This window comes from Sapajus apella, unplaced genomic scaffold (assembly GCF_009761245.1).
Source record: "Sapajus apella isolate SASKATOON/1434 unplaced genomic scaffold, GSC_monkey_1.0 scaffold7, whole genome shotgun sequence".
NCBI lineage: Eukaryota > Metazoa > Chordata > Mammalia > Primates > Cebidae > Sapajus > Sapajus apella.
Genome location: NW_022436947.1, coordinates 34,833,244 through 34,846,405, shown reverse-complemented (window position 1 = coordinate 34,846,405; position 13,162 = coordinate 34,833,244). Strand labels below are relative to the sequence as shown.

Sequence of the window (13,162 nt, the reverse complement as noted above, 5' to 3'; positions counted from 1 at the left end):
TTATAATAAAGCACTGCACATCAGTAACAGTGATGGCGGCCACATGTTAGTGACAGTGACGTTGGCCACACGTTGGTGACAGTGATGGTGTAGTGACAGTGATGGTGACCGCACGTAACAGTGATAGTGGCCGCATGTTAGTGACAGTGATGGTGGCCGCACGTTAGTGACAGTAATGGTGGCCGCACGTTAGTGACAGTGACGGTGGCCACACATTGGCGACAGTGATGGTGTAGTAACAGTGATGGTGACCGCATGTAACAGTGATAGTGGCCGCACGTTAGTGACAGTGATGGTGGCCGCACGTTAGTGACAGTGATGGTGGCCGCACATTAGTGACAGTAACGGTGGCCGCACGTAACAGTGATAGTGGCCGCACGTTGGTTACAGTGACGGTGGCCACACATTAGTGACAGTGACGGTGGCCGCACGTTAGTGACAGTGATGGTGGCCGCACCTTGGTGACAGTGATGGTGGCCGCACGTTAGTGACAGTGACGGTGGCTGCACGTTGGTGACAGTGATGGTGGCCACACCTTGGTGACAGTGATGGTGGCCACACATTAGTGACAGTGACGGTGGCCGCACATTGGTGACAGTGATGGTGTAGTGATGGTGACCGCATGTAACAGTGATAGTGGCTGCACATTAGTGACAGTGATGGTGGCCGCACGTTAGTGACAGTTATGGTGGTTATGGTGGCCACACATTAGTGACAGTGACAGTGGCCGCACGTAACAGTGATAGTGGCCGCACGTTGGTGACAGTGACGGTGGCTGCACGTTGGTGACAGTGACGGTGGCCGGTGGCTGCACATTGGTGACAGTGATGGTGGCCGCACGTTGGTGACAGTGACGGTGGCCACATGTTAGTGACAGTGATGGTGGCCGCACGTTGGTGACAGTGACCGTGGCCGCACATTGGTGACAGTGACGGTGGCCACATGTTAGTGACAGTGATGGTGGCCGCACGTTGGTGACAGTGACCGTGGCCGCACGTTGGTGACAGTGACGGTGGCCGCACATTGGTGACAGTGATGGGGGCCACATGTTAGTGACAGTGATGGTGGCCGCACGTTGGTGACAGTGACAGTGGCCGCACGTTGGTGACAGTGACAGTGGCCACATGTTAGTGACAGTTATCGTGGCCACACGTTGGTGACAGTGACCGTGGCTGCACGTTGGTGACAGTGATAGTAACTGCACATTAGTAACAGTGATGATGCAGAGTCCCAGATCACGTGTCATCACTCACGTCTCCCTCCTGGCGTGTCATCCTTGCACTGAGGAGAGGGCTGTTTTCATGGTGCCTGCCCATTACTGGGTGCTCTAAAGTTTCTTCCTTCCGTGGTGGATCCAGAAACGTCATCCGACTGTGTCTCGCAGCTCCTCCGTCCAGCAGAGGTGGGAAGGGTAAATGCGTCGGGTGGAGGGGAGTTTGTGGAAATGTGCCTGGCACCTGACACAAAAGGAAGATCTGAGCCTATCATAGATGGGGATTTAGGAGAAGGGGGGATTCTGAGCTGGAAGGGGCAGGTTCTGCCCTCACTCCTCCCACTCCGTGTTTTTCCCCATCCCATTTTAAAGTAATGTCAGCAAAGTTTGATTCTCTCACATGGAATGTTTCCCTGGCAGTTCTCCTAGCATACTGCTTACAGAGCCTCTGCCTTCCCCAGTCCCTGAGATGGGCACAGGAGCCAGCCACAAGGAAAGTGGCAAAATCACCTTTAACAGCATGAATGGCTATGAATAGATTCAGCACAAGACACTCCACCAATAAAAGACCATTAGTCCTCAGAGCTAGGTAGATGGCTTGCAACAGTACTCCAAGATTGGGAGGTATTAAGGCAGCTGCATTCGCAGGGTAACCTGGTGCCACTTGGCACACGCACCACAGTTGCACAACTTCTGGATGTGAACACAGTCCACAGTCCAGTTGCAGGTATCAAAGAATGCATCTGCTCCAGCCCCACAGCCTGGGGATGGAGCCCCAATACGTTCCTCTTTCCAACCTTGACCCTCAAGTTATCTGCTGCAATTGAATTGCTACATAATGCTTTCCATCAGCACCTCAAGCTGGGTTAGGTTCAGAAGGAGAGCACGGTGCCTTTAAGCTGACAGGTGGCACTTGGAGCAAAGTCCAGGCAGCTCATTAACAGTTGTGACATCCCAGTCCAGACTCATGCTCAGGCATACCACACAGCTCTGCAGATTCTTCAAGAGCCCCCAGAGGAGGCGATGACTGGAGGGCTGGAGCAGACACATTCTTTGCCACCTTCCCCACAAGCCCCATCTGTGAGGAGGGGAGGCAGGTTAATGGGGTTGCAAAGGGAAAAATAATAAGAACTCCCCAGGGACAGAACTTGTAAACCACCTGGTTTGGACCACATCTTCAAAAATACAGCAACTGACTTTAGCAGAGAGAAAACATGACCCGTGCTGGCTTGGGATGTACCCAGAGGTCAGCCTGGAACTCTCTGGTTCTCCTTTTAGGTTTGAAAGAGGAACATATCGGGCTCCATCCCCAGGCAGACAGCATGATCTGTGTGAAAATCTGTATTTTTTGGTCAGTCAACTTTATTTCAAATAGCATTCCTTGGATGAAGGTAAAGATGGGTCTGCTAGAGCCTCACCCTAAAAGAAGGAGTGGGGGCAGGGTGGCAGCCCTGACTTGGCACAGGCAGCCAATGAGAGTCAGCCTCATCCTTCAGCCATCCACAATTTGAAAGGATTTGCTCGGTTTCAAACTAAGTGCTGATGTGGAGGGCTTTCATGGTTCCCCTGAGCTTCTGATCCTCCTTTACCCATAAATCAGTGCTAGCACTAACGATAACTTCTTTAATTCAGGATTAACAAAATTAAATCCTCAAACAGACTCAAGTGTACTGAGCTTGAGTGTGAAATAGAAATGTAAAGCACAGAGACAGTCTTTCTATCTTTACTATTTGTTAAACTCCTTCAATTAACACAACCAAAGCGAATCCTGTGTCTGTTCTTGAGACTGTCTCCCCTTTTTATCCCTGGGTGGTGACAAATGTCGGAAAGCTTTATAGAATCAGGATGCGAGCTCCAGGAGTCTGCTATTATTGAAGTTGAGTGTTTTATTATAAAAGCACCTGACAGGCTGACAGGCCAGGCATGGTGGCTCACAACTGTAATCCCGGCACTTTGAGAGGCCAAGGCAGGTGGATCACCTGAGGTCAGGAGTTCGAGACCAGCCTGACCAACATGGTGAAACCCTATCTCTACTAAAAATACAAAAAATTAGCCAGGCATGGTGGCAGGGGTGCCTGTAGTCCCAGCTACTCAGGAGGCTGAGGCAGGAAAATTGTTTGAATCCGTGAGGCGGAGGTTGCAGTGAGCCGAGATCGCACGACTGACTGCAGCCTGGGCAACAAGAGCAAAACTCCGTGTCAAAACAAAAACAAAACCAAAAAGCCCAGCAGCTGACAAATTTACTGTTTTCCCATGCACAGAGCTTGTATGTGTGCAGAGCACTTTATTTTAGAGTTGGGTAGGCAGGTCTTTCTCCCCTCCTGTCCGTTTCTTTTGTATTTACTCAGTCCTTTTCCACCTGATGCCTGGCAGTGTCATGCACACCTTAGGCACTTACTGAAAACTCATTCATAATGAAGCCATCCATGGCTTCCCAGCATTTACACCTTTCCCCCTGAGTGTGGCTGCTGGCCCAAGCTCTGGAGGTCAGGTGTTTCTGGGAAGAAAGGTATGAGAATGCAGGTGGCGGAGAGCTTGGCTGCATGGCTCCTGGCTTCACTGTGCTTTGCATAGCTCTTAACTGTGGTCTATGTTGAATGATATTTTATACATACCTGTATCTTGGATTCAAAAATTAAATGGATTAAAGATTTTATCTCCTGCCAGGCTCAATGTCAGGCTAATCAGGAGAGAATATTTCACCTGAGGAGCTGTGCCAAGAGCCTGACCAGTTCCCTTCTCAGGGATCTGGGTTCCTGGAGCACCCAGTGTGGACTAGATGAGCCTTCAGAGCAGAGTTTCTTTTTTTTTTTTTTTTTTTTTTTGAGACGGAGTTTCACTCTTGTTACCCAGGCTGGAGTGCAATGGCGCGATCTTGGCTCACCGCAATCTCCGCCTTCTAGGTTCAGGCAATTCTCCTGCCTCAGCCTCCTGAGTAGCTGGGATTACAGGCACGCGCCACCATGCCCAGCTAATTTTTTGTATTTTTAGTAGAGACGGGGTTTCACCATGTTGACCAGGATGGTCTCGATCTCTTGACCTCGTGATCCACCCGCCTCGGCCTCCCAAAGTGCTGGGATTACAGGCGTGAGCCACCACGCCCGGCCGTTAGAGCAGAGTTTCTTACACAGCAGCACTGATGGCATTGAGCCAGGCACCCCTTTGCAGAGGGGCTGTCCTGTGCACTGGAGGATGTGTAGCAACATCATCTCCGGCTTCTATCCCCTAAACATCAATAGCAGCTCTCTCCCCTTGTTATGAAAATCAAACGTGTGTTCAGATGCCACCCCTAGCTGAGAACCGCTGCCTGAGAAGGAAAAAAGGGGTGATGGGAAGAAGGGGCCTTTCCTCCCTACGTACCCTCTCTCTGGCCTTTGGGAGGCTGGGAGGCTGTGGTTGCCACCTCTGGCATCACCTTATAATCATCCTTCTGAAACCTTAAAGCCTGTAGAGATCCACTGGGCATTTTGTGAAACGCCAGTCCTGGTTCAAAGGGCTGGGGTGCGTGGGCCTGAGGTCTGCATGTCTAACCAGCTCCCTGGAGATGCTTTTTCTAGGACCATGCTTGGAGTAGCTCATAGCCATGTGAGTAGCACAGGCCTCTTAGTGGGCTCTTCGTTGGAAGTTAACAGAACCCAGTAAATGACCAAAGCAAAAACACGCATTAGCAACAGGGACGTTCACAGAAGGGACTGAGGAACTGTCCCACCTGGGGGGCTGCGGCCACCTCCTCCCCTCCTGGCTCTGGTTTTGCCTCCTGCCACCCCACCTTTTTGGTCCCATCCCACTTTGCCTATTTCTGGACTCAGCAGTGACAGCGTCACAGACTCCCTGAGAAAGAGGTGTACCCAGTAAGGGAAGGATGAATGGGCCTGTTTCAGTGGGGCACCGGAGTCACCTTAGGCTGAACATGATTACTGTCCCCCAGCAATGGAGTATACCCACAGAAGACCACCTTGTGAATGGTTGTGGGGGGACCTTGGATCCAGGGAAGAGCCCTCGTAGGGAGGGTCAGGGCGAGGACCTGGTTCCCGCCTTTCTCTGTCTGCCCCTGACTCTAGCGATTGGTTCCCTGCCATCTCTCCTTCCTCTGGCCCTACCTACCTTATTGGGTTGGTGAGATAGCATAGCAGAAACATGCTGAGCTTACGAAAGGAGTGCAGTCACTTAGATCTCAGAGGTACTATACCTCTCTCAAAAACGATCCCCCATGGGAACACCTCCACTTAGGAAACTGGGAGATTAGAGGTGACTATTTGCCCCACTGAAATGATTTTCCTCAGCAGAAGGACTTCCTGAAGAGTTAAAGAATAAGCCTCCCTTAGAGCATTCAAAATTACTCAATATATAGTTAGTTAAAACTCCCAACTTATCAGTCTCATTACTGGCCTGTTCCAAAGGCATTGGTCGAGGTCTGAGGAAGATGGGTAAGTTGGTGATTTGGGGTTATCTTGCAAGAAGGAGGACAGTTATGGGACCTGGTCTTCTGCCAGGGGACCTAGTTCTCAGTCCAGAGAGCTGACCTCATGATTAATGCGTGCAGTTTCTGTGCATAAATTCTGTATCCTCAGGCAAAAAAAAAAGAAAAGAGAAAAGAAAGAAAGAAAAGGACAAGGAAGAAAAAAAAACGTGAGCAAAGGTGTGAGAATAGAGACGCTTTACAGCATTTCTGGCTTCTGGTGGCAGCCAAGGGATGGGAGTCAGGAACAAGGGAGGGAACCCACAGCTCTGGACATGACCCTGGCATGTAACTCTGGACACAGTGATTTCTAAAAGAATTCAGGGAAATCTGCGCAAAAAGTGGGAAAATGAGAAAAGAGAGCCGGATAGGCCAACTCTCCTTATTTCGAAAGACGTTAATACCAAGGCTGATCTGAAACGACATCAGGCAGATGTGCGGAGAGTCGGAGACCGTGGTGGCCCATGTAAATCGTTGCAACGGCAGTGCGGTACTTTCTTCGCATCCACAGGGATGTGATCTTTGGGAATACAAAAGCCAGCCACGCTCCTTTCCGCTGCTGTGCTCTCCCGCTGAGCATGTTGATGCAACTTGAACAGCTCTGCACTATATTTAGGACTAACCCAAATACCCATCGCCTAGATGCCACCTTCCTGTGCCCCTGAAAATTAGCTGTGTCTGCTGTGCCCCTGAAAATTAGCTGTGTCTGCTGTATCTCTGTTACAGCCCGACACGAGTGTACACGATCCTGGAGGAACTGAGTCCCGGAACCATCGTGGCCAATATCACAGCGGAGGATCCTGACGAGGAAGGTCTTCCCAGCCACCTCCTCTATAGCATTACCACTGTTAGCAAATATTTCATGATAAATCAGTGTAAGCCACTCACCTCCATCCTTAAGTGCACCCTCTAATTCAGCCATTTGGATTGTTTTACAATGCAGTCATCCCTCGATACCCATGAGGATTGGTTCCAGCATGCACCGTGGATACCAAAATCCATGTATGCCCAAGTCTTTCTATGAAATGGCATAGCGTTTGCATATAACCTTTGTGCGTCCCCCCATACTAGAGATGATATACTTTATATCATCTCTAGATTACTTATACTACCTGATACAATGTAAATGCTATGTGGACAGTTGTTATATTGTATTGCTTAGGTAATAATGATGAGAAAAAATATGTCTGTACATGTTTAGTACAGACGCAACCATCCATTTATTTTTGCTGAATATTTTTAATCCTTGGTTGAATCTGAGGATGCAGAACCCATGGATACAGAGGGCTGACTGTATTTTTCTTATCTTCTGGTCTGGGCATGTCTTTCTGTCTGGGGTCATCATTGGTTACCAAGGTAATAGATGCATGAAAAGCAGCTGGCATGGGGATTCGGGAAGCGAAACAGGGTTGACAACTATGTCCCCCTTCACCTTTGTGGGAGCTGGGGCGGTGGTGAAGATATTTATTTTCTTACCCATTGTTAGGTTTGTGACTGAGACCTCTATAAAAAAGACAGATTAATAATAGGAAAGCATACAAATTTATTTAATGTAAGTTTTATGTTACACCAGAGCCTTCAGAAATGTAGACTCAAAGAAACAGGGAAATCCACGTGTTTTAAGCTCAGTTTGATGAAGTGAGTAATTACGGAGAAGTATGATTGGAGGACAGAAGGGTATGATCTAATGATAATAACCTGGGGGAGTTTAGCAAGGCCCATTTGTTCAGACTCTTCCTAGCATCTCTGTCTTCCCGAATAGGATGTGCCTTTCCTCTAGGTATAGGTAGGATACCTCTGGAATGAAGGTCTTGTGACTGCTTCAAAGGAAAGCCAGAGAGCTCTTTTATGGTCTGCTTCGGGAAGAAGGGCAGGAGAAGGTCAGAGAGAACTTCCTGCTTCTGCTGTTTCCTCAAATGCAAGGTGCCATATTTTAGGGTAATGTGTCCTGAATCCCATCACCTTTTTCTCAAAGGCAGGTGTGTAAGGATGGATGGGTTACTTATCCTGAGAGTACCCTTTAGTCTTCTGAAGAGAGAAGCTATCTCAGCACTGTCCAATAGGAATAGAATGAAGTCACTTATATAATTTCAAAGTCTCTAGCAGTCAGTCACATTTTTAAAAGGTAAAAAGAAAGAGGAGAAACTCATTTCAATGAGGCATTTTTATTTAACTCAACGTGTATAAAATATCATTTCAACATAATCAATACTTAAAAGTTATTTATGGCCAGGCATAGTGGCTCATGTTTGTAATCCCAGTGCTTTGAGAGGCTGAGGCCAGAGGATTGCTTGAGCCCAGGAGTTTGGGACCAGCCTGGGCAATGTAGTAAAACCCTGTCTCTACTAAAAACTAAAAAATTAGCTGTGTGTGGTGACCCACACCTCTAGTCCCAGCTACTCAGGAAGTTGAGGCAGGAGGATCTCTTGAGCCCAGGAGTTTAAGGCTGCAGTGAGCTATGATCATTCCACTCTACTCCAGCCTGAGAGACAGAGCAAGACCCCGTCTCAAAAAAAAAAAAAAATATTCATGAGGTATTTCATATCATTTTCTTTGGTACCAAGTCTTGGAAGATTGTTGTATGTTTTATTCTTACAGTACATCTCAATTTGGATTAGCACCATCTAATCACTCAATAACTCTCATGTGACTAGTGGTAACTGTATGGGACAGTGTCATTCTAGATCAATCTGCCAGACTGCTGGGAGTTATTTTCCCATCTCTGAAGGGGAGGAATTCCCCTTCTCTTTTATAAAGATCTTTTACTGGGGCCTTAGTACATACCAGGCATTATGCTGAGTGATTATTCACATGTATCTCATCTCAAGTACTCAAGATGGTAACTCAATGAACTATCATCATTCACATTTTACAGATGAGGAAACTGAGGCCTAGGGAGAGCCTCAGGCAGGTTAAACAACTTGCTTAAAGTCTCAGAGCTTATAGGTCATGAAGCAGAAGTACCAACCTAAGCTGCCCGATTCCTCAGGCCTGTCCTCTTAACCACTACCAGACTGTCCCACCCCTGTAAGTCCTAATTGCATCACCAAAAAGAACTTCAGTCTTGGACAATTCACAAATGTGCTACTGGCTCCTTAGGCTTTTGGGCAAAGGATACCTATTCCCAGGAGACGCAGGCAAAGGCAATAACTGAGCACTGCCTCTGAAAACATCCTAAAGTCCTGTCAGCTGAGAGTGTAGGGACAACCATGATTGAGAATGCTGTCTACTCTAGTGTTGCAAAATTCAACTTTTAACAAGTAGAGAGAGTTTTGTTTTTTTTTTTAATTTTTGAGCATATTTATTAAGATTCTTTGGTTGCACGTAACAGAAACTAAGGCAAACCATGCTCACCAAAAGGGAAAAAAAAGGCAGGGACATCTATCAACAGGATTCGGGGCATATCCTAAGGAAATGTCAAAAGATGGGGGCACAGGAAGGATGTGACCCAGTGCTGCTCTAGGGACCTCAGCTCTGTAGCTCCATTATTAGCCTGGCTGAGCCTCCAATGTGTGTCTTTCAGTTAGAAATTCTTCAATAAGGCCAGGCGCAGTGGCTCAAGCCTGTAATCCCAGCACTTTGTGAGGCAGAGGCGGGTGGATCACGAGGTCAAGAGATCAAGACCATCCTGGTCAACATGGTGAAACCCCATCTCTACTAAAAATACAAAACATTAGCTGGGCATGGTGGCGCGTGCCTGTAATCCCAGCTACTCAGGAGGTTGAGGCAGGAGAATTGCCTGAACCCAGGAGGCGGAGGTTGCGGTGAGCCGAGATCGCGCCATTGCACTCCAGCCTGGGTAACAAGAGTGAAACACCGTCCCCAAAAAAAAAAAAAAAAAAAAAGCTTCAATAAAAGAGCCCTGTGGGTCAAGCTGGAGTCAGCTATCTACCAGACCAGTCTACTATGGTCAAGGGCTGCCCCCGGGGACCCAACTCTGAAGTGCAGTGTGAAAATTCCTAGAAGGATCAGGCCAGATACCCCAATAAATGACTAACACAAGAACTTCATGGGTTTTCAAAAATGTATAGAGATTATGCTCTGCATAAGCTCTTCCTGCTATTAGAATGGTCTTTTCCAGGTTTCTCCAAGTTTCTGTATTCCTTTCATTTCTCTTCGAAGGGTCACATTCTAACCTTTGCTTTCTTAGTGACTGGTGCAATCGAAGTGGCCCAGAGGATCGACCGAGATGCAGGTGAATTGAGACAGAATCCCACCATTTCCCTGGAAGTTCTGGTGAAGGACAGACCATATGGGGGTCAGGAGAATCGCATCCAGATAACCTTCACTGTGGAAGACATCAACGACAATCCTGCCACATGCCAAAGGTTCACCTTCAGGTATGCACACGTTGAAACTTGTGCTGGCTGTCCCACCTCTGGTGGCCTTCCACCCTTTGGCTTCTCTGGTATATTATCAGGAGGACCTGAGGAATCATAGGCATTTGGAGAAACAGCTCACTAGAATAAATCGATCTGAACTGTTCACTTCTGTCCACAGGTTTCCTGCTCATTGTCCTTTCTTCTTCCGTCTCTTTCATTTTCCTTCTTCTTCTTCTTCTTCATTATTGCCGTTGTTCACTTTCTTATCCTTAAGAATTGTTTTTTATTTTGCTCCCTTCTATATCCTGCTCATCTCTGTTGGCGAAAAGGACCACAGGGACTTGTTAGGCCCTCTCTGGACTGTGCCTGCTCTTTATTTATTGCCACGGGTGGCAAGATGGGGCTGTTAGTTAGCAGTTATAATAGATGCTTGAGCCTTAGGATCAGTAAATAGGAACTCCCAGAGAAACACACCACCAGCCAGATGAATAAATCAAACCAAGTGCTTATGTAAAACCAAACAAAGCATCGAATTCACCTTACACAACTTAATTGAATATAAACACAAGGCATCTGAAAGGGGAAAAAATGCAGATACAAGTGGGTTACAAGTGATTTTGTATATTTTGACTCATTCTTTTTGCTATTATTTTAAAATACAGTCCCTTGTGATTCTGGGTTAATACGCTTTTTGAAAACAAGATTGTCTTTCTACTGTTTTGTCAAATAGCCACATGATTAGTACTTTCCCATGTTAGCCTCATCTCTGAGGTTTTGTCCCAGCCAGTCTCTGGTCTCTTGAGAGGATGAAGAGGGCTCTTTGGAAGGAACTGAGGCTGTGGGAAACAACTCCACAGTAGCCCTTGCTAAGAGATAGCCCTGTATCTGGAGCAAGGCTGAAGACCAAGGTGGGTCTTGGGTCCAGATGTCCCCATGGGGAGAGTCTCCTGAGCTTATCTTTTACTGGTTTTGTAAGTTTTCTCCAGGTGACTCTGAACATAAAGCCAATACATGCAGAGGACAAAGGATCCCAGACCAGGATTGCCTAGGAGGAATAGTAGAAATAGAAATTCCTTTATTTTACTCATGGATGTCTCCTTGTTGTCCCAAACGCCATGCCCAGCATAATGCTAGAGGATCCATGTGGCCGTGAGTCTGATATCAAAATGATTAAACTCTGTTCTGGACACACCCCTGACTTGTCCCTTCAGATCCAGTCTCCACCCTGCTCTGTGCTCCAAGATGCTGACCTGAATGGATACTGTATTAGTCCATTTTCATGCTGCTGATAGAGACATACCTAATACTGGGCAATTTACAAAAGAGAGAGGTTTAATTGGACTTACAGTTCCATATGGCTAGGGAAGCCTCACAATCATGACAGAAGACAAGGAGGAGGAAGTCATGTCTTATATAGATGGCAGCAGGCAAAGAGAAAGAGCTTGCTTAGGGACGCTCCCCTGATAAAGCTAGCAGATCTCATGAAACTTATTCATGATCATGAGAACAGCACAAGAAACACTTGCCCTCATGATTCAATTACCTCCTACCAGGTCCCTCCTACGACATGTAGGAATTCAAGATGAGACTTTGGTAGGGACACAGCCAAACCACATCATCCTGCCCCAGTCCTTCCCAAAGCTCATGTTCTCACATTTCAAAACCAATCATGTCTTCCCAGCAGTTACCCAAAGTCTTAACTAATTTCAGTATTAACTCAAAAATCCACAGTCCAAAGTCTCATCAGAGACAAGGCAAGTCCCTTCTGCCTATGAGCCTGTAAAATCAAAAGCAAGTCAGTTTCTTTCTACATACAATGGGGGTGTAGACTTTGGGTAAATGCAGCTTTTCCAAGTGGGAGAAATTGGCCAAAATGAAGGGGCTACAGGCCCCATGCAAATCTGAAATCTAGTGGGGAGTCAAATCTTAAAGCTCCAAAATGATCTTCTTTGGCTGCATGTCTCACATCCAGGTCATGCTGATGCAAGACGTGGGTTCCCATGGTCTTGGGTAGCTCCGCCCCTGTGGCTTTGCAGGGTACAGCCTCCCTCCCGGCTGCTTTCATGAGCTCGCAGTGAGTGTCTGTGGCTTTTCCAGGTGCATGGTGCAAGCCGTTAGTGGATTTACCATTCTGGTGTCTGGAGGACAGTGGCCCTCTTCTCACAGCTCCACTAGGTAGTGCCTGAGTAGGGATTCTGTGTGGGGACTCCAACCCCACATTTCCCTTCTGCACTACCCTAGCAGAGGTTCTCCATGAGTGCCACCCACCCCACTCTGCTGCAACAAACTTCTGTCTGGTCATCCAGGCATTTCCATACATCCTCTTCTATGCAGAGGTTCCCAAATCTCAATTCTTGACTTCTGTGCAGTTTCAACACCATGCGGAAGCTGGCAAGGTGTTGCTTCTACCCTCTGAAGCAACAGCCTGAGCTATACATTGGCCCCTTTTAGTCACTCACGTCTAGAGTGGCTGGGATGGAGGGCACCAACTCCCTAAACTGCACATTTTCCTGTCTTCTTCTGTACAGAACAGAGGGACCCTGGGCCAAGGCCATAAAACCATTTTTTACCCCTAATTCTCTGGGCCTGTGATGGGAGAGGCTGCCACAGAGGCCTCTGACATGCCCTGGAGACATCTTCCCCATTGTCTTGGTGATTAACATTCAGCTCATTGTTACTTATGCAAATTTCTGCAGCTGGTTTGAATTTATACTCAGAAAATACGATTTTCCTTTCTATTGCATTGTCTGGCTGCAAAATTTCCAAACTTTTAAACTCTGCTTCTTTCATAAAACTGAATGCCTTTAACAGCACCCAAGTCACCTCATGAATGCTTTGCTGCTTAGAAATTTCTTCCACCAGATATCCTCAATCATCTCTCTCAAGTTCTGAGTTCCACAAATCTCTAGGGCAGAGGCAAAATGCCACCAGTCTCTTTGCTAAAACACAACAAGGGTCACCTTTGCTCCAGTCCCAACAAGTTCCTCGTCTCCATCTGAGACCACCTCAGCCTGGATCCCATTGTTCATATCATTATCAGCATTTTTGTCCAAGCCATTCAACATGTCTCTAGGGAGTTCCAAACTTTCCCACATTTTCCTGTCTTCTTCTGAGCCCTCCAAACTGTTCCAATCCCTGCCTGCTACCCATTTCTAAAGTCATGTCTAC

At 47.2% G+C, this 13,162-nt stretch overlaps 1 protein-coding gene across 3 annotated transcripts in view; it reads left to right on the top strand.

Moving 5' to 3' along the window:
- The window catches only part of CDHR3 (cadherin related family member 3), a 67,174-nt gene that overhangs the window by 27,886 nt on the left and 26,126 nt on the right, over positions 1-13,162 (top strand). For all 3 annotated transcript variants that reach the window (XM_032276325.1, XM_032276324.1, XM_032276326.1), the window contains exons 7-8: positions 6,399-6,547; positions 9,823-10,012. In XM_032276325.1, coding sequence (XP_032132216.1) covers positions 6,399-6,547; positions 9,823-10,012 — 339 coding nt within the window. The remainder of the gene's footprint in view (positions 1-6,398; positions 6,548-9,822; positions 10,013-13,162) is intronic.